General features: G+C 41.3%; 1 protein-coding gene across 3 annotated transcripts in view; it reads right to left on the bottom strand.

Moving 5' to 3' along the window:
- Positions 1 to 706: 706 nt before the first annotated feature.
- LOC146702337 (uncharacterized) overlaps positions 707 to 19,594 on the bottom strand; it is a 58,105-nt gene continuing 39,217 nt past the window's right edge. Inside the window, exons 1-5 of one of the 3 annotated variants that reach the window (XM_085468801.1) lie at positions 18,471 to 18,532; positions 16,483 to 16,588; positions 12,027 to 12,116; positions 8,127 to 8,807; positions 707 to 6,700 (exon numbers count right to left, since the gene is read on the bottom strand). In XM_085468801.1, coding sequence (XP_085324927.1) covers positions 6,281 to 6,700; positions 8,127 to 8,714 — 1,008 coding nt within the window. In that variant the 5' untranslated portion in view covers positions 8,715 to 8,807; positions 12,027 to 12,116; positions 16,483 to 16,588; positions 18,471 to 18,532 and the 3' untranslated portion in view covers positions 707 to 6,280. Of the gene's footprint in view, positions 6,701 to 8,126; positions 8,808 to 12,026; positions 12,117 to 16,482; positions 16,589 to 18,470; positions 18,533 to 19,594 lie in introns of those variants that run through there. The other 2 variants (XM_085468798.1, XM_085468800.1) reach the window with 2 other exon arrangements.

The raw sequence follows: 19,594 nt of genomic DNA, 5'->3' as shown, positions 1-19,594 counted from the left end.
GAGAGGATCAACAGTGCTGATCTACCTGTACAGGTACAAGGTCAGGAAATATCTCTGCAGAGTTCTCACATCCCGGATATAAACTGCTTAAACTTGGGTGTTTTTTGCACGCAGAAGAGCATAGCAACAGGATCTAATTCAAACTTGATTTTCTACCTGGGATGTACGCTTTGTAGTCCATCTTCAGAACTTTGTAGTTTTCACACAGCAGCTTAACATTATTAATCGGTCTGACTCTCTGAGCACTGACTTTTCATTTCCTAACTCCTGTGTTATTGCAGGGTTTACCTTACAATATAAAGCGCCACTTTGACATCTTTGCTTCTTCCCAGGTGATTAACTGCGATTTTCTACCATGAACCACGTGGGTCTCTGCTCCCTGATCTGTTTCCTGTGTTTGGAAAGAGTTGCAGCTTCATCGCGGAGTTTCTCTCGGTTTGTGGGCTCATCTAAAGGTAAGCACCGAGCTAACTTTACTGTGAGTTCAGTTCATGTTGAGTTTAGCTCCTGAATGAGGTCTTCTGCTGCTCTCCTCGGTGTCTGTTCACAGTTTATTGTGAACACGTTGAGAGAAGAGTGAGAGAGTGTTTGGAGAAAAACACCAACTAACCATTAGCTCAGCATGCTGGGAGAAGTTGGAGCAGAAAAGTCTTTATCAGGGTTACAATAAGCTTCCAGCTGCTGTGGATGAACAAATGAATCTATAAATGTTTTGTAATGTGAGTTTATTGTATCCTTGAATCAACAATACAGTCAGTTTGAGATGCTGTTTACAGGCATGTGGGTTTCACGTGAGGAGAACAAAGGCAAACTTTATATAACACCGCTCCACATCTGTCTCTGCTTAAACAGCTGCAGCCAGTTTCCTTCATCATATTGAGCAGCCAGACAACACGAAAATATACTCCTAATGAGCACTCTGGTTGTTCATGTGAAAAGCCGATTCTGAATTCACAGTTGTGATCAGAAGTTCACATCCACTCATCATGAGCACGAGTTTCATGGTAGTTTTGGGCTCTGACTTCTTTAACTGTTCTTTTTGTAGAATGGACTGTACAGCAGATATCTTTAATGAACAAACAAGAATCCATGTATTTTGTATTTCCTCTAGTTGACACAGATTCAAAAGTATGCGTATGGCCTCAGATATACACATATATCTAGTATTTGATTTAATGTCTGTTAGCAAGTTGCACTTCGACCAGATGTTTTTGGTAGCCATCACTAACTCTTGGCTGGATATTTGACTACTGTGGGAAATTTCCTGGTGACACGTTTTCAACAATTACATTATAAAATGAAGTAGGATCTCTTCCTCTCTTTTTATAGTCTGGTAACCATTCCTCTGATCACATGTCTGAGTCAAGTCAACAGTCCTCACCTGTTTGTGCAAAAGAAGAGTGAGATGCCTCACCTTTCTTTGAGCGTGCTCAGTGGTTGACTTTATTAAGCACCGATAATCAAACGGCAGATATTGCTGAGTGGGATGGGAAAGTTTGGCTATGTTGTACACCCTTGTGGTCATTTAAAACATTAACACAGACATTCTTTGTTTTTTTGAATGAAAATTCATCTTTTTAATGCTTATTTATTTATTTGTCAAATTTAATGTCAGAGCTTCTAATAAGCTGCAGGAATGCTGTGTGAGTGGAGAACAGCCAGGTGTCCCCGTCTGATAAACCTCCATCAGTGCCACTGAAAACAGTCACTTTGACTGTAAACATGTTTCCATTTCTCACTTCACTCTTTTAGCATTTAAGTTTTTTATTGATTTTGCAACATATACTTAAACCTGTATAAGAGGGGGAAAACCCCCCCAAAAAACAGAAAAAAACACCCACAAGAAAACTGCTGTTGTACACCTCTGCCCTTACAAGTCTAAAAGAAAGAAAAGAGTAACTAACAATGGGTTCCAAGAGAAGAAACACAGAAATGGGCAAATAAAATTGACCGTTAGGTAACATTTGGACCGGTGGTCACAGTTAATAGTCCTTCAAATTACAATAATACGGTCAAAATCCTGTTTGCTTCAAATAGCTCCAAAAGTAGTCCCAATGTTCATCTTTGACTTCTGTGTCATTTTTAAGTTTATTCAGCATGGACTCATAGGAAGCAGTCTCAGTTCAGGACATACTGCAGTCTTCCAGTGCCTAAGGATAATCCTCGATGCAGTTACCAGTCCAACCATAACAACCGTAAAAATATTATTGAGAGTTCTTGGAATATGAGAACGGTCTCCTAACAAGCACAATTCAGGAGTCAAGGGCACTTCTGATCCTGAACAACCTTCTAAGAGTGTGATGACTTCCTTCCAAAAAGGAGCTATAAAGGAACATTCCCAAAAACAATGTAGGAAAGTCCCCGCCTCAATTGTACATTTCCAACAGAGATAGTCAGGCATAAGCTTCATACGATGTAATCTTGTTGGAGTATGATAATATCTATGCAGAATTTAATAATGTATGCATTTGCTCGTCGCCTCCTTAACATAAAGCCTATTTCCCGCCAAAATGCCCATCCATTTTTCGTTTGGAATTGGTGCATTTAAATCTTTCTGCCACAAAGTTTTAATGTTCGAACATTCCCCACTTCTATTATCGTTTACCAGCCTATAAAAACACGTTGCTGTGTGGTGCTCCTGAGGCATATTTATAAAATTTAGAACAAGATTTTCATGTCCCCTTCTGAACTTCGATGTCACACAATGTCTAATTTGCAAATATCTCCAGAAATTTTCCTTCCCTTCCAATTTGTATGTTTGAACAAGGTCTCTATAGGACATAAATTTTCCATCTTTAGATAAGTCGCTAATAACAATTATGCCATGAGACTGCCACAATTTCCAAAACACGTTTTTTTCCTATATGAATAGCTGGATTGTTCTAAAGAGATGAGTAAAACTGCACATGAGGTGATATTTTAAGAATTCTATGTATATTGAGCCAAACCTGGCTAGAATGAAACAAAATTGGGTTCAGTGAAGTGCAGCTTTGAGACAACATACCTTTTGGATCAAAAGGAGTATAAATCTCAGACTCTATACTTAGCCATTCCTGTCCAGCTTGATTTATTCCCCAGTAAATAACCAATTTTGCCATCTCGAATGAGACTGAATATAATCTTGGATCGGGTAAACTTAAACCACCCTTCTCCCTTCTCTCATATAATTTAAGCATATAATTTACTTAGCTTGATTCTTGCCCTTTTCCCATCCCACAGACACTGCTTAATTAAGTTCAATTCAATTCAATTTTATTTATATAGCGCCAAATCACAACAAAAGCCGCCTCAAGGTGCTTTATATTGTACAGTAGATCGCACAATAATAGATACAGAGAAAACCCAACAATCATATGACCCCCTATGAGCAAGCACTTTGGCGACAGTGGGAAGGAAAAACTCCCTTTTAACAGGAAGAAACCTCCGGCAGAACCAGGCTCAGGGAGGGGCGGGGCCATCTGCTGCAACCGGTTGGGGTGAGAGAAGGAAGACAGGATAAAGACATGCCGTGGAAGAGAGACAGAGATTAATAACAGATATGATTCAATGCAGAGAGGTCTATTAATACATAGTGAGTGAGAAAGGTGACTGGAAAGGAAAAACTCAATGCATCATGGGTAGGGATGGGTACCGGTGTCCGGTGCCATGATGGCACCGGTTCTGACATAAACGGTAGTAACCAGACCGAAAAGCAGTGCACATTTCGGTGCTTTATTTCGGTGCTTTTTTTTTTCCTGAGCTGTGATACACTTTAGATTCTAGCCAATCATTTTACGTTTCCGAGGATTGTAGGCGGGGCCAGGTACGTACGTTCTGTTAGAGCAGAGCTACAGATTAAAAATGTCCAAGGCGAAGCGGTCAAAAGTCTGGCTGTACTTCATAGCAAAATATGCAAACTCAGCAGCAACAAGTGCTTTAAGCTGATACTGTGATACTGTCAAAGGAGGTAACACCTCAAATCCGATGAAACACCTGGCGACGCATAGCGTTTTTTTTAAAAGCCCAGAAATGCGCCGTATTTGATAGCTTGCTGCGAGACCTCATACCGAGCACATCTACTGCGGGTGGGTTGCCTGTTATGCAACATCCCCCAAAAACACGAAGAGGAGAGTCCTGGCCCCTAGCCCTGCCAGTGTAGCAGAAATGATGACGGATGATGGTGGCAGCAGCCGTTCTTCTCTGCGTGAGTAGCTAATTTACGTTGAGTAGGCTAACCACGTTATTACATTAATGCATGTAAGGTGAACTAGCAAACATCATCATAGCTACATGCGGCTGTCTTCTTGTTTGATGGCAGATACTCCCTTCACCCTGGCTAAAAAGGCTAAAATGACCAAAGAAAAAGTGGAAAACAGTTAAACATGAGAGGTTTTTGGACAAAGTTTGTGTTTTTTCCGTTGTTTAAGCACTGCTTCCAGCCAAGAGTGATACCATATATGCCCCATAGCTGCAGAAAAGGCTAACATTGTTATATTTTTACAAAAAACAGCTGAACATGAGAGGTTTTTGGACCAATTTTGTGTTCTCCATTCTTTAAGCACCGGTTTGAGCACCGGCACCGTTTTAAAAGTACCGATTTGGCACCGGTATCGGATAAAACCTAAACGATACCCATCCCTAATCATGGGAATCCCCGGCAGCCTACGTCTATTGCAGCATAACTAAGGGAGGATTCAGGGTCACCTGGTCCAGCCCTAACTATATGCTTTAGCAAAAAGGAAAGTTTGAAGCCTAATCTTGAAAGTAGAGATAGTGTCTGTCTCCTGAATCCAAACTGGAAGCTGGTTCCACAGAAGAGGGGCCTGAAAACTGAAGGCTCTCCCTCCCATTCTACTTTTAAATACTCTAGGAACAACAAGTAGGCCTGCAGAGCGAGAGCGAAGTGCTCTAATAGGGTGATATGGTACTACAAGGTCATTAAGATAAGATGGGGCCTGATTATTTAAGACCTTGTATGTGAGGAGCAGGATTTTGAATTCTGGATTTAACAGGAAGCCAATGAAGGGAAGCCAAAACAGGAGAACCTTCAAAGACACAAATACAGAAGAAATCTGCTCTCTCTTTCTAGTCCCTGTCAGGACTCTTGCTGCAGCATTTTGGATTAGCTGAAGGCTTTTCAGGGAGTTTTTTGGACATCCTGATAATAATGAATTACAGTCGTCCAGCCTGGAAGTAATAAATGCATGAACTAGTTTTTCAGTGTCACTCTGAGACAGGATATTTCTAACTTTAGAGATATTGCACAAATGGAAGAAAGCAGTCTTACATATTTGTTTAATATGTGCGTTGAAGGACATGTCTTGGTCAAAAATGACTCCAAGGTTCCTCACAGCGTTACTGGTGGCCAAGGTAATGCCATCCAGAGTAAGAATCCGGTTAGATGCCATATTTCTAAGATTTTCAGGGCCGAGTACAATAACCTCAGTTTGATCTGAATTAGGAAGCAGAAAGTTAGCGGCCATCCAGGTCTTTATGTCTTTAGGACATTCCTGCAGTTTAACTAATTGGTGTGTGTTATCTGGCTTCATGGACAGATAGAGCTGGGTGTCAACTGCATAGCAGTGAAAATGTATGCTATGTACCTGTAATACCTACAGCATGTTCTAATCGCTCTAATAGGATATTATGGTCGACAGTATCGAACGCTGCACTGAGGTCTAGCAGGACAAGCACAGAGATGAGTCCACTGTCAGAGGCCATAAGATGATCATTTGTAACCTTCACTAAAGCTGTTTCTGTGCTGTGATGAGCTCTGAAACCTGACTGAAACTCTTCAAATAAGCCTCTGCAGATGATCTGTTAGCTGTTTGACAGCTACTCTTTCAAGGATTTTTGATATGAAAGGAAGGTTGGAGATTGGCCTATAATTAGCTAAGAGTGCTAAATACACTAAAATACAGGAAGCTCTCCTTATTCAAAGTTTATGTTTAAGGCCAAAGTTGTGGTCCCCAAGTCAAACTGGAACCAGCTAACCACTCCAGCTATGATGCAAATAAATGCCAGTTCACCAGTCAGCTGCTACAGACTGAACAACTGTCATAACAATTTGCATATTAATGATCATGAAACTGTTTCCACAGCTTACTGTCAGGTCCTGGTGCAAATTAGAGTCATTACACAACTGCCTTTTTAAGGCTTGGGAAACCTGCAGCCATCCTAGACTGAAGAGGACATGACGGATGAGTGATAAAACGCGCCTCCTACTGAAAACGCTGCGTCTAGATGAACAGAATCAACTTTTTGGTGCAACAGTTTATTTCCAGAGTGGACTACATTTGGACTACAAACTGGGATTCCTGCTGCAGTTCTTGTTGGCGTGCGTACGTTCATGACGGTTACGTTTATCTGACCGGGAAAACCTTTTGTTACAGTGTCGGCACTTGTATGGTTTCTCTCCTGTGTGGACACGTTTATGCACTTTAAGCTGATCTGCAGTGGTGAAGGATGACCCACACTGGTCACAGAGGTGCTCTTTAACCCCACTGTGGATGAGTTCATGACGTTTTAGTTTATCTGGTGTGGGGAAGCCTTTCCCGCATTCTTCGCAATAATGCAATTTGTGTCCAGTATGTCGCCGATGGTGCATCATTAGGTTTGTTTGCCAGTTGAAAGTTTTTCCACACAGGTCACAACGAAACGGTTTCCCACCACCACAGTGATGACAGGGTTGAGAACTGGATCCATCTGTGCTGCTCTGCTTCTAAACAAAGACAGTGTAAGTCAGGGAATTCCTTCAACATTTTAATCCTGAACCAGGCTTGAAATAAAGAGCATCTCTGCCAACATCGAATTACATTTTATTATATCTGAAAAAAGTTAACCCATCAAAGTACCAGATATCTTTTATACCTTTACTTTAAAAAAAATGAAGTCATGCAAAACTGTACCCTCAAACAATCCCTGAAAGTGCATGGGGTGAGTCTATTTTTTTTAATTTAATCCCTTTTTTAAGTTTTAATAATAGAAGATAATCACATGAAACCAAATCTGTTTTAATCCCACATGCGGTTTCTCAGCACGTTGCACAGTCTGACCTTACTGGCAACAGTTCTTTCTCTAAAATCAGAACACACACCTGAATGCTCCAGATCAGCAAACTGTGAAACTCTGCTTTTATAGAGGTCCTCATCAGGAGTTAAAATATGTTCAGTTAATTAAATATGATTGGTAGTTGAATGCAAAACACTATCATTTGACTTCAGTTTTTATGAGCTGTTTACTGTTTTTTAGATGATGTCACACAGACAGCCAAGACATCACATGATCTGTGTGCATGGTTCTGATGTGAAACTGCATTTGTGCTACTTCACTGAGTGGCGTAAGAATAACCTGGATGAGTTTTTAAAAGACAGTGGGTCCTTTAAAAAAATGGCAGATAATTTCAAAGGTAACATTTACAGTAACCAAAGAAAAATTATTTTGTGGGGTCATTTTACTGTGACATGGAGAACAATGTAAGAAAGAGGACATGAGAGGAAGAAGAGATTATTTTCTAAGATAAACACAGCTCAAATATAAAACACAGAGATATGCTGTGATGTTGTTGGTATGTTTCACAGATACAACTAAATAAATAATAATAAAGACTTGTTTAAGGCTGGTAGTAACAAAATGTATGAAGACAGAATGTAAATGTGGTTCTTTGCCAAGACGCCTGTTATGTCTAGACGACACTGGTGAGTTAGGTGCCTTTCTGATGATTCAGTAATCTGGAGGTCAGTGTAATGTAGCTTAAATAGTAATAATAAAATGATAATGATGATAATAATAAAATAAATCCAGTAAAAATGGTCAGGGTACAGTGACCAGACTGAAACAGAGTGTAAAAGCAGCCAGTGTCCAAAGGAAAACTACAGACCTTCGGAAAGCTGGCGAGCTATTGCTCGAGACAAAAAAAAACCCAAAACAAAACAACCTACAAGAAAGTTTTCTTTGAAGCAAACTATAAAGAAATTAAGGGGAGACATGAGACTTCTGCAGTGTAGTATAAACTTTGGCATTACAAAAGTATAACAAACTCAAGTTAAAAGTCATAACTGAAATTGAACTAATTGCTCACATGCACTTTCATGAGGAGTGTTGATCCAAAAAGGCTAAAATTACAAGAAAAACATTATAATACATACCTCACAGTAACTGCACTTGTAGAGTTTCTGTCTAGTGTGAATCTGTTGGTGGACTTTTACAGAACTCTGTGCTTTAAAAGTCTTTTCACACAGGTCACATTTATAAGGTCTCTCCTCGGTGTGGGTAAACCTGTGGATTTGTAATTGTTTGTATCTTACAAACAGTTTGCCGCACTGTTCACAGCAATAAACATCCTGTCCGGTGTGAATACGCTGGTGTTTATTTCGATTTTCTATGTGGCTGAAAGTTTTTTCACAGATGTCACAGCTGTAAGCCTTAATACCAGAGTGGGAAACCTGATGTTTCCTTAAGCTACTACTTTGAGTAAAAGCTCTGCTACACTGATCACAGCTGTAAGGTTTAACTCCTCTGTGGATGAGCTTATGCCTTACCAAGCCTTCTTTCCTGGTGAAACCCTTTCCACATTCATCACAGCTGTACGCTTTAACTCCACTGTGAATGACCTGGTGTGCTTTTAAGTTTCCAGGCTGGGTAAAAGAATTCCCACACAAGTCACATCTGAACGGTCTCTCTCCCGTGTGGATGACTTCATGTCTTTCTAGAAAATACTTCCGAGTAAAAGTCATCCCACACTCATCACAGCTGTATGTTTTCTCTCCCTTTCTTCTGTGAGGTGTGTTGGTCTCCTGAGATCGCTGACTTCTCGCTCCATGTTGGTCCTGCAGTGACAGAGATACAAACATTGAGTGAAATCCAGTCAAACATAAACTTTAAACTTCGTCCATTAATACTAGTTTTAAACATGAGATTGGAGCATGGCAGTCACCAAACACCTTGTAGGATGCATTTTTAAAATAACCCATATTTTAATAGTTTACATTTATTTAATGTTTATTGTCTGTGAAGGTTCTCAGTCATCCAGGTCATCCTAGTCTAAGGAGCTTGGAAGGAAAACGTCTGGACTTCTTTAGTTTGCCTGAAGATGTTTCACCGGTCATCAGAGAAGCTTCTTCAGTTCTAGGGTCAACTGGTGGAGAGTCTCAGATTTAAACCCAGTGGGAGTATCCCCCTAAAGAGGGACAAAAGGACCCCCTGATGATCCTCCACCTAATCACATGAGCCAAGATGTGAAAACGGGTGTGGGTCACAATCAGCCAGGGTTTCGAGTGAGCTCATTGTGACTCCTAGCCCCACTCTGTCATGTGATTTCCTGACACCCTAAACCAGTTCTTTGCCCACTTTGACCAACAGAACAGGGACACCATCACCCTTCCTGCTGTTTCAGAGAGGGACGACACCCCTATCCAGCTGGAGCAGCATCAGGTCAGAGCCACACTGCACAGAGTCAACGCAAGGAAAGCAGATGGTCCAGACCGTGTAGCAGGTAGAGTGCTTAAAGCAACGTGCAGACCAACAAGCAGAGGTTTTCACCACCATCTTCCACCTCTCACTGCTACAGTCTGTAATACCATCCTGCTTTAAGTCAGCCACCATCTCTTCCAGTGGACGAGACCAAGACCAAGGAGATGGAAATCGACTTCAGATGAAGAAAGCGAGCTGAGCACTCTACCCTCTACATCAGGGGTGACGAACTCCAGGCCTCGAGGGCCGGTGTCCTGCAGGTTTTAGATCTTGCCCTGGGTCAACACACCTGAATCAAATGATTAGTTAATTACCAGGCTTCTGTAGAACTGCAAGACATGTTGGGAGGTAATTTAGCCATTTAAAATCAGCTGTGTTGAATCAAGGACACATGTAAAATCTGCAGGACACCGGCCCTCGAGGCCTGGAGTTCAACACCTGTGCTCTACATTGATGGAGAGGAGGTAGAAAGGTTAGAAAGCTTTAAGTTTCTTAGAGTTCACATCTTAACATACGTTACCTGGTCCACAAACATTTCCCACCAGGTACAAAGCACAGCAAATGCTGTACTTCCTCAGTAAGCTGTGTCAAGCCCAAATACCCGAAATACTGCTAAGTAAGTTCTACCGCTGCACCATCGAGAGCCTTCTGACTTACTGCTGTAAACTCTGGTCCAGCTGCTGTACTATGGAGGACAAGGGGAACTTGCAGCAGGTGGTGTGGGCGGCAGAGCGGGCAGTTGGCATTTCATTAACTCCCCTCAGAGACATTTATACAGGCAGACTTCAGCAGAAAGGCAGAATCATCATCATGGACCCCTCATACCCTGGACATAGAGCAGGGTGATGTGACCAAAAATATTTATCATGATATACATTTGAAAATGAGCGATTATGATATAATTGACAATATAATTGACACTAGACAAAATACTTTACAACTATACAACATTATTAGTGTGAAATAAAACCCATCAATGTATTTTCACTCAAACAAGCAGCTGTTTTTTATGTGAATTAAAGTTATATAAAAATTTTTGAACAGCCGGTTCCGCTCTCTTAATTCTCTGATAAGTCAGGGCCAAGCCAGCTCCGATCAGCAAGAACCCTGTTATCATGGTTCTGAATCTTCAGCGTCCTCGATCGACAGTCCCGCCAGGCACACGATCCTCCATGTCTGCCACCCGTCCATCGTGTATCCGGCAGGGAAAGTCCCTCCAGGACACTCAGGCTCTCCCGAGCCCAGACTTCTCATTGAGAAAAGGGTGTCAATAGCATTCAGAGATTGATCAAATCCATAATTCTCTTTTAGGTTTTAGAAACAGACTGTGAGTGTTCCAGGGAAAATAATACAAAAAACATGAGACTACACAAGGACATAAGAGCTAAGCAGGGAAGATAAGGGAGAGGAGAGGAGAGGAGAAAAAGTGCATCCGCCTCCTCCGAGAGTCAAAGACTCAGTCTTTATGGTGTCATCCACATATCTGAACCAATGGCTTGGTGGTGTTCCAGGGTAGGATAGCAAAGCCCTCTTTTCCACTTCTTCCATGTACAAATTGGCCACAATGGGTGAAACTGGGGAACCCATGGCACACCCATGTTTCTGCCTGTAGAACTGACCCTTGTATGTGAAGTAGGTGGAATGAAGACACAGTTCCAAAAGCAAACACTTGGTCGATGCTGAGAGTGGTCCTGTTGCTGAGGTTGGGGTTATCCTGTAATCTCTTACGGACTACCTCCAACGCTTCCGTGACTGGGATGCAAGTGGGATGCACCTGGGTGAAAATCAAATCTCAGGACGTACTACATTTCACGGATCACATTAACTCGGTGGACCGACACATCAAATTAACTAGGGAGGATATGAAAAGTGGCAGGTTAGCCTTCTTAGACTGTGAGATTTCCATCAGTAATGGGGGACATCTAAAAGCTGACGTGTACCGTAAACCTACACATACGGATCAGTATTTAAGGTTTGACTCTCATCATCCACTGGAGCACAAACTGGGTGTCATCAGGACGCTACAACACAAAGCGAACACCATCCCCACAGACACAGCAGCCAGGGAGGCAGAAGAACGGCACATCAAGAAGGCCTTGAGTAAATGTGGTTATCCCAGCTGGACTTTTGTCAAAGCAGGAAAGGCACCTAAAGAAAGCTCCAGCTGATCCAGGAGAGAAGGACAACCGCTGCCTAAGCGAAAACCTGTAGTGATCCCATATGTGTCAGGAGTATTGGAGCAGTTGAGACACAATTTTTCTAAACATCAGGTCTCTGTGGCTTTTAAACCTCAAAACGCTGCGCCAAAAACTGGTCCACCCCAAGGATCGGGTCCCCCGACACAAACAGAGTAACATAGTGTATGCCAAAGGCGTAGATTTGGCATGGACAGAAGGGACACGTCCCCACCAATATCCAGCGATTATTGACTTGTACCCACCAATAATTTGATCTCTTCCAGAAAAGAAAAACAAAACCGATAGAAAAAACCCCAAAAAAACAACAACAATCTGTCAACGTCTTCTTCACCCAGCGGTGCAGAAAGAGTTAAATTACGTTCTCTATTGGAGTCCTACCTCATGTGACAAATATGGCCAATGTGATTGGCTGTGCCTTTCGGGGAGCTCTGTTTAGTTTTAGCAGCGGTAAGCCTGCGCTGCGAGGACCTGCAAGGAGGAGAGGAGGATGGCAGCAAAAAGGAAAAAGCTGGATATAAGAAAGTATTTTTCAAAGAAACCTGTAAATCACTTAAAGTCAAGTTCACTCATAAAATGTGTCCGTCATAATAACGTTACAGGCTATGCTAGGACATACATGCCAACCCTCCTGATTGTTCTGGGTGAATCCCGAATTTCAGTGCCCCTCCCGAAAATCTCCCGGAGCCAACAAAATTGAAAAACCATATCCCAGATTGCCTCAGCCAGTTTCCAACAATGGCTACTACTACTGCAGCTACTTAGTTTTAATATTACTCTTATTACCCTTTCAGGGTCGCAAAATAAAGTTTTAACATATTTTCAGGCGAGAGTGTAGCTGTGTAAACTTTAAGTATCTGAGTAGGGGAGAACAGCAAACTCCTGGCACATTGTTTTCAAACCCCCGTGGTCTTTCGCTACTCAGGTTAAACATGATATATAAGTCACTTAAATAACTCAAACATGTTATTGTTTGGCATTTTTCAGTGTTTTATTTGTTCGTGAGTAAATCGGTTTGGCTGAGATTAAAATTATTAAATAAATAATAATAAATAAATGTTTATTTATATAGCACCTTTCAAGACAGAATCACAAAGTGCTGCACATAAGATTACAAGTCATAAAAAGATTTAAAAAGAGAAAATAAAACAGGCAAAAAATTAACCAAAATCAGTTTTAAAAAGGTGAGTTTTGAGTTGTTTTTTTAAAAACAGCTACTGAGTCCACAGTTCTTAATGTTTCGGGGAGAGAGTTCCACAGTCTGGGGGCCACAGTGGCACTATCACCCTTAGTCCTCCTCTTAGTATTTTTTAAAGCAAGTAAGCCCTGATCAGATGACCTCAAAGACCTGCTAGGTCTTTTATTAGATTGGATTAGATTAAATAAAACTTTATTAATCCCTCGGGAGGGTTCCTCCGGGGTTTTCTCACAGCCGAATAAACATCAAATAGAAAACTGATTAAAAAGAAGTGTGAGATGGTCGAAAAAAAAACGTCCGGTTATATTTTAGATAGCAAGGAGCAGACAGCTGAGTTTCACTCCACCGAGAAAGCTCGTGACGTAATTCTGAAGGCTAGATCGTCACAGTCGCTCATTTCCGGTCTACCCGGCTTTCAGAGGACCACGAAGGCTGGGTCCTCAGGTGGACGCAACCTCTGAATTTGGACACCCCCGCTGTTTCCGGCCGGACAATAATGACGGTGACATTTAACTTATTTTATTCGATGAATAAACATTGTAAAATTCAAGTTTTTTGTACATATATATATATGTATGTGTATTGTAATTTTAAATGGTTTAAAAGCATGTAGAATAGCATATGTAGGCAAGTATATTTCTCCTTTTTTATCAAGAAGCAAAGACAAAAAGGAAAAAACAAGAAACATGGTAGGGTTGGGAGGTTGAATCATCCGTCCCCACCAATGCTAAAACCAAATCTACACCCTTGGTGTGCGCTGTTAAGTGCCAGGAGGATTGACAGGATTTATACATCAGGGAAACCAAACAACCTCTGGTGAAACGGATGGCACAACACAACACAAAGGGCGATCGTGGCTCAAAGAGTTGGGTGTTCGTCTCGTAACTGGAAGGTTGCCGGTTCAAGCCCCGGCTCAGACAGTCTCAGTCGTTGTGTCCTTGGGCAAGACACTTCACCTACCACCTACTGGTGATGGCCAGAGGGGCCGATGGCGCGATATGAAGAGATGCCAAACTGTGTTTCATTCTTCTGGTAACAGTGGCAGCTCGGGCTGCCACAAACGATTATTTTGATAGTCGACTAATCAGATCATGCATCCATTGTACATACAACTTATTGCACCAGTAGCATCTGCTCTTATATAACTATCATTAGCTTACAGCTTTAAGTGTTTAAGGTCTGTGCTAACTAAAAATAAAGACAAGATGATAGTTTATTGAATTTTAATGAAATTTACAGATTGTTTCGGTGAAGTTTAATAAACTCCTTGCTATCTAAAATATAACGGGACACCGGAGTAAATTCTCGAGCATCTCACACTTCTGATAATCAGCTGTCTGCTTGACGTTTATTCAGCCGTGTAAAAACTATACAGTAACCTTTGTTGGCAATAACAGAGGTCAAACGTTTACTATAGGTCTTTACCAGGTTTGCACACACAGTAGCTGGTATTTTGGCCCATTCCTCCATGCAGATCTTCTCGAGAGCAGTGATGTTTTGGGGCTGTCGCCGAGCAACACGGACTTTCAACTCCCGCCACAGATTTTCTATGGGGTTGAGGTCTGGAGACTGGCTAGGCCACTCCAGGACTTTCAAATGCTTCTTACGGAGCCACTCCTTTGTTGCCCGGGCGGTGTGTTTTGGATCATTGTCATGTTGGAAGACCCAGCCTCGTTTCATCTTCAAAGTTCTCACTGATGGAAGGAGGTTTTGGCTCAAAATCTCACGATACATGGGCCCATTCATTCTGTCCTTAACACGGATCAGTCGTCCTGTCCCCTTGGCAGAAAAACAGCCCCATAGCATGATGTTTCCACCCCCATGCTTCACAGTAGGTATGGTGTTCTTGGGATGCAACTCAGTATTCTTCTTCCTCCAAAGACGACGAGTTGAGTTTATACCAAAAAGTTCTACTTTGGTTTCATCTGACCACATGACATTCTCCCAATCCTCTGCTGTATCATCCATGTGCTCTCTGGCAAACTTCAGACGGGCCTGGACATGCACTGGCTTCAGCAGCGGAACACGTCTGGCACTGCGGGATTTGATTCCCTGCCGTTGTAGTGTGTTACTGATGGTGACCTTTGTTACTTTGGTCCCAGCTCTCTGCAGGTCATTCACCAGGTCCCCCCGTGTGGTTCTGGGATCTTTGCTCACCGTTCTCATGATCATTTTGACCCTACGGGATGAGATCTTGCGTGGAGCCCCAGATCGAGGGAGATTATCAGTGGTCTTGTATGTCTTCCATTTTCTGATGATTGCTCCCACAGTTGATTTTTTCACACCAAGCTGCTTGCCTATTGTAGATTCACTCTTCCCAGTCTGGTGCAGGTCTACAATACTTTTCCTGGTGTCCTTCGAAAGCTCTTTGGTCTTGGCCATGGCGGAGTTTGGAGTCTGACTGTTTGAGGCTGTGGACAGGTGTCTTTTATACAGATGATGAGTTCAAACAGGTGCCATTCATACAGGTAACGAGTGGGGGACAGAAAAGCTTCTTACAGAAGACGTTACAGGTCTGTGAGAGCCAGAGATTTTCCTTGTTTGAGGTGACCAAATACTTATTTTCCACCCTGATTTACGAATAAATTCTTTACAAATCCTACCATGTGGATTCATGGATTTTTTTTTCACATTCTGTCTCTCACAGTTGAAGTGTACCTCTGGTGCAAATTACTGACCTCTGTCATCATTTTAAGTGGGGGAACTTGCACAATCGGTGGCTGACTAAATACTTTTTTGCCCCACTGTAACTTTAATCTCAGCCAAACCGATTTACTCAGGAACAAATAAAATACTGAAAAAAGCCAAATAATAATATTTTTAAGTTATCTAAGTGACTTATGTATGTTTAACCTGAGTAGCGAAAGTCTCTGAAAACGTCGGAGCGCTTTTGAAAATATGTGGTGTCCTGATAAACTGAGCAGATATTTGAGGTTTACACAGCTACATTCTCGCCTGAAAACATGTTAAACGTTTATTTTGTGACCCAGAAAGAATAATAAGAGTAATACTAAAACTAACTAGCTGCTGCCATTGTTGGAAACTGAGCTGGGCCGCGCTATGAATTCTGGGACACAGCTTCTTCTTTGGGGTTTAACGGCAGCTGGCATCCTTGTACATGCAGTGCTGCCATCTTCTGTTTCAGTTCGTTATTACACTCTTAAACCCTACTACTTATTCCTGCGTCTTTTGTGATCTTACAAAGCTTCAAATGACGCGTCGACTATTAAATCAGTCGTCGACGATTTTGATAGTCGACATAATCGTGACTAGTCGACTAATCGTGGCAGCCCTAATGGCAGCAAAGACTTATCTTATTTTATCTTTAGAACAGAAGATAAGACAGAGAAGAACAAAGACGGCTGTAGAAGAAAGCTGTCCCGTTCGTTGGAAAAATTATTTATTGTACTTAAAAAAATGTGGTTTCGATATGAATTTTGTTTCAGTATGCAGATATGCATATGCAAATGTGATACTTTCATTTTTTACAATCTTGTCTTCAGTGATTTCTTAGTGTGAATGTAGATTCTGAAGGAGCACAGGACAAAAATAGGCTAAAGCTGCTGCTGACTGCTTTCTTTATTAACCCAGCAGCTGATGAAGTGGACACAGTTACAGTAACTGCAATATTTTCCTCACCATCACTGTTGAGCTCATCATTTCCTCTGTAGTGGCTGAGCTGAATCCAAATGGCTGAAAATGTTCCTCTGCTGCTCCGTCAGACTCTTCTCCTCCTGCTGATCAGCTGGGACACAAAACAGATCTTTGTTAGACTCCAATGAAAGCTCAGAGTGTCCCACATGTTCATCAGACAACACAGAGTGGAATTCGTGTGACACCTGAGAGTTGTGATATCAGGTAACTTCAGGAGAAACTTGACAGGTGCCCAGTACTGTGAAATATTTCATTTTTCATCAGACAATTTTGAGTGAATCATGTTCAAGACACCATCACAGACCAATAGACACGTTTTTGAATGAATCAGACACCAAACCAGTCTAAAGCCTTGGACAGGGAGTCCTTTCACAGCCAGCACCAGCATCCAGATTCAAAGCACGCTCAGCTGCAACGATGAGAAACAGGAGCAGAGTAAGAGTGACCTTCATTGAGCTGACGTGACTGAACAGAGCCTCCCTCTCTCAGGCTTACTCCCAGTACGCTCAGTGAGAGAGACATTAAACACAAAGCAGAACCTATAAAGATGTTGGTTTATCATTTATTATTTCACTAATAAATACAATTATCTTTTGTCACAGCGGTTTCCTATCCCAGCTATGATGGGGCGAGAGACGTGGTACACCCTGGACAGCTCCCCAGCCTGTCGCAGGGCTAACACAGAGACAGACAGCCATTTCCACTCACACTGACGCCCTTTTAGCTGTGAACTCCTTTGCAAACATAATTGGACATGCACAATAATGCACAGCTATGATAGAATGATTTGCTAAACCTGCTGTCCATTCTGCTGCCATTATGCATTAAAGAGCAGCTGCATGACATTCACAGGTGATATACGATATGCCTCAAGTGACTCCAATGGTGCCCAAAGCAGCAGCATCGCTTCTTCCTGTAATCACCATGAAAATCTTTGGTCGGAAAAACCAGGAGGGGGTGTTAATCAAAGCTCCTGATCAAAAACTGGAATGTGAAGGAAAGTGATCTTTGCAGCTGCTCCATGAAAAGCTGCAGATGAACTTTTAATTTAGTCTCTTTTGGCAAAAATGGGATTTCCAGGATTTGCCAAAAACGACTGCAGGAACTTAAACTGTTATAAATCTGTCACCAATATGTCAAACAGACCTGTTGTGACTAAGCCAGACAGAAAATTCCTATTAAAAGAAGAAGCAACCAGTCAGTGTTGTGCATCCTTTATGTATCTGTAAGAAGTCTCGCTGACATGAAAAATCTCGGATAATCTGAAGAGGAGGGCAGCAAAAATACAGCATCACAGCTCTATAAACATGCTTCAATGACCAAAAGGACTGGATTGATTACAATGTAGGTGTAATAACACAGAGCCTTAAAAGCACTTGCAAACCAGGTGATTTCTTTATTTTATATAGAAGCCCTGTTCATTAAAGTCTACTTACAGATAGAAGTAAAGATATTAGACATAAAAACTCACAGAAACACCTGAAAGCATTGTCGCATATGATCAGCGGCTAACAGAGGGAGGATGAGCTGACTTGTAGCAAACACTCGGTCTGTAGAAAGTAGCGGAACAACAGACGGGCCTGCTCTCGTTGGAAGCAGAGGCGGATTCTCTCTCTCTCTGCTGGTATGAGTCAGTGTCTCTTACCCATCAGCCTCAGTGAACGGATCTTCTATGTTAGTCTGTACAACAAACAACAAACGCAACAATGACCGTGTACACGCCCGAGTGTGCCCGCCTGTCACAAACAGCAGCGGTAGCATCAAAGTCAGGCCCAGCCCGTTTGGTGCACCAAACAGCTGCAGCATGCTGAGCTAATGGTTAGCTGGTGTTTTTCTCCAAACACTCTCTCACTCTTCTCTCAACGTGTTCACAATAAACTGTGAACAGACACCGAGGAGAGCAGCAGAAGACCTCATTCAGGAGCTAAACTCAACATGAACTGAACTCACAGTAAAGTTAGCTCGGTGCTTACCTTTAGATGAGAGAAACTCGGTTTGTGATCCAGCTGCAGCTCTTCTCCGCCTCTTCCTGTTCCTCTTTACATGCAGTTTACAAACAATGAATAGGTGCATTATCGCCACCAACTGGTGTGGAGAAACTAATGTGATTGAAGTTTGATCTATGTGAGGTTTTTACTCATTTTCAGATTTCTGACCTTTTCTGTTTTAAACTGTTCTCTTTAATCCGGTGCGTCATGCACTCAAAAAAATGAAACGTTGACTTTAATTAAAATTATTTTGTCAACAGGTTCCACGAAATTGAATTATGTTAGTTTAAAGCAAAAATCTTTAGTTCATCTAATTAAAAAAAACTACTTAAGATTAACAAGACATATTTAAGACTAACTAAATCAAGTTATGTTGTATGAACATAGATGATATATTTTCAGGTTAGATAGTTTAGATTAGTTACTTCAACACATTTCTTATTTGTGGCAGTAAAATGTTAAATTTAAGTTAGATTAATTCAAATGTTATATTTTCAGCCACCTTGTGCTTTATTAATTAGTTTTACATAAATCTATTTTGTCAACAGGTTCCACACAAATGAATTAAGTACATCCAACTTATTTTTTAAAATTTATTTTATTGCCAACACATTCAGTGAGCATTTGTGTAAACCCAGTCCAAAATAAAACACAACAGCTCATTAGGGTTAGTAATTAACAGTATGTAGACAGATGCAACATCAAGACTTTAAATTAAATGTCTGTATCTACCAGAAATAGAAGAAAAAAAAAACGCATTGAAGATCACATAACACATTGATAAGATGACACTTGAGTTATGCACATGTGATGCTAGTAAGGTCTGTGAGTGTTTTTTTCTTTTAGTGTCTAAAATGGATAGCAAAGTTGCTATTTGCAATGATTGCTTAGGGTCAGTCCAGTAACACAATGCCAATGAAGTGCTTTCCTTTAACAATGCAAAGTGAAGTGTCCACCTCAACAGCCACAATTAAAAAAAAAAAAAAAAAAAGTAACAACAACAACAACAACAACAACAACAATAATAATAATAATAAATAGTCCACTGATATTAGCAATCAAAGAAAATTACATCACCATCCCAAATAAAACTTTAACAAAACATGCCA

Source organism: Copadichromis virginalis, linkage group LG9, assembly GCF_057382275.1.
Source record: "Copadichromis virginalis isolate Kocher_CV1m ecotype Utaka linkage group LG9, C_Virginalis_male_GT1.1, whole genome shotgun sequence".
Lineage (NCBI taxonomy): Eukaryota > Metazoa > Chordata > Actinopteri > Cichliformes > Cichlidae > Copadichromis > Copadichromis virginalis.
The sequence above is the reverse complement of the archived record's forward strand: the minus strand, read 5'-3'. Positions and strand labels throughout refer to the sequence as shown.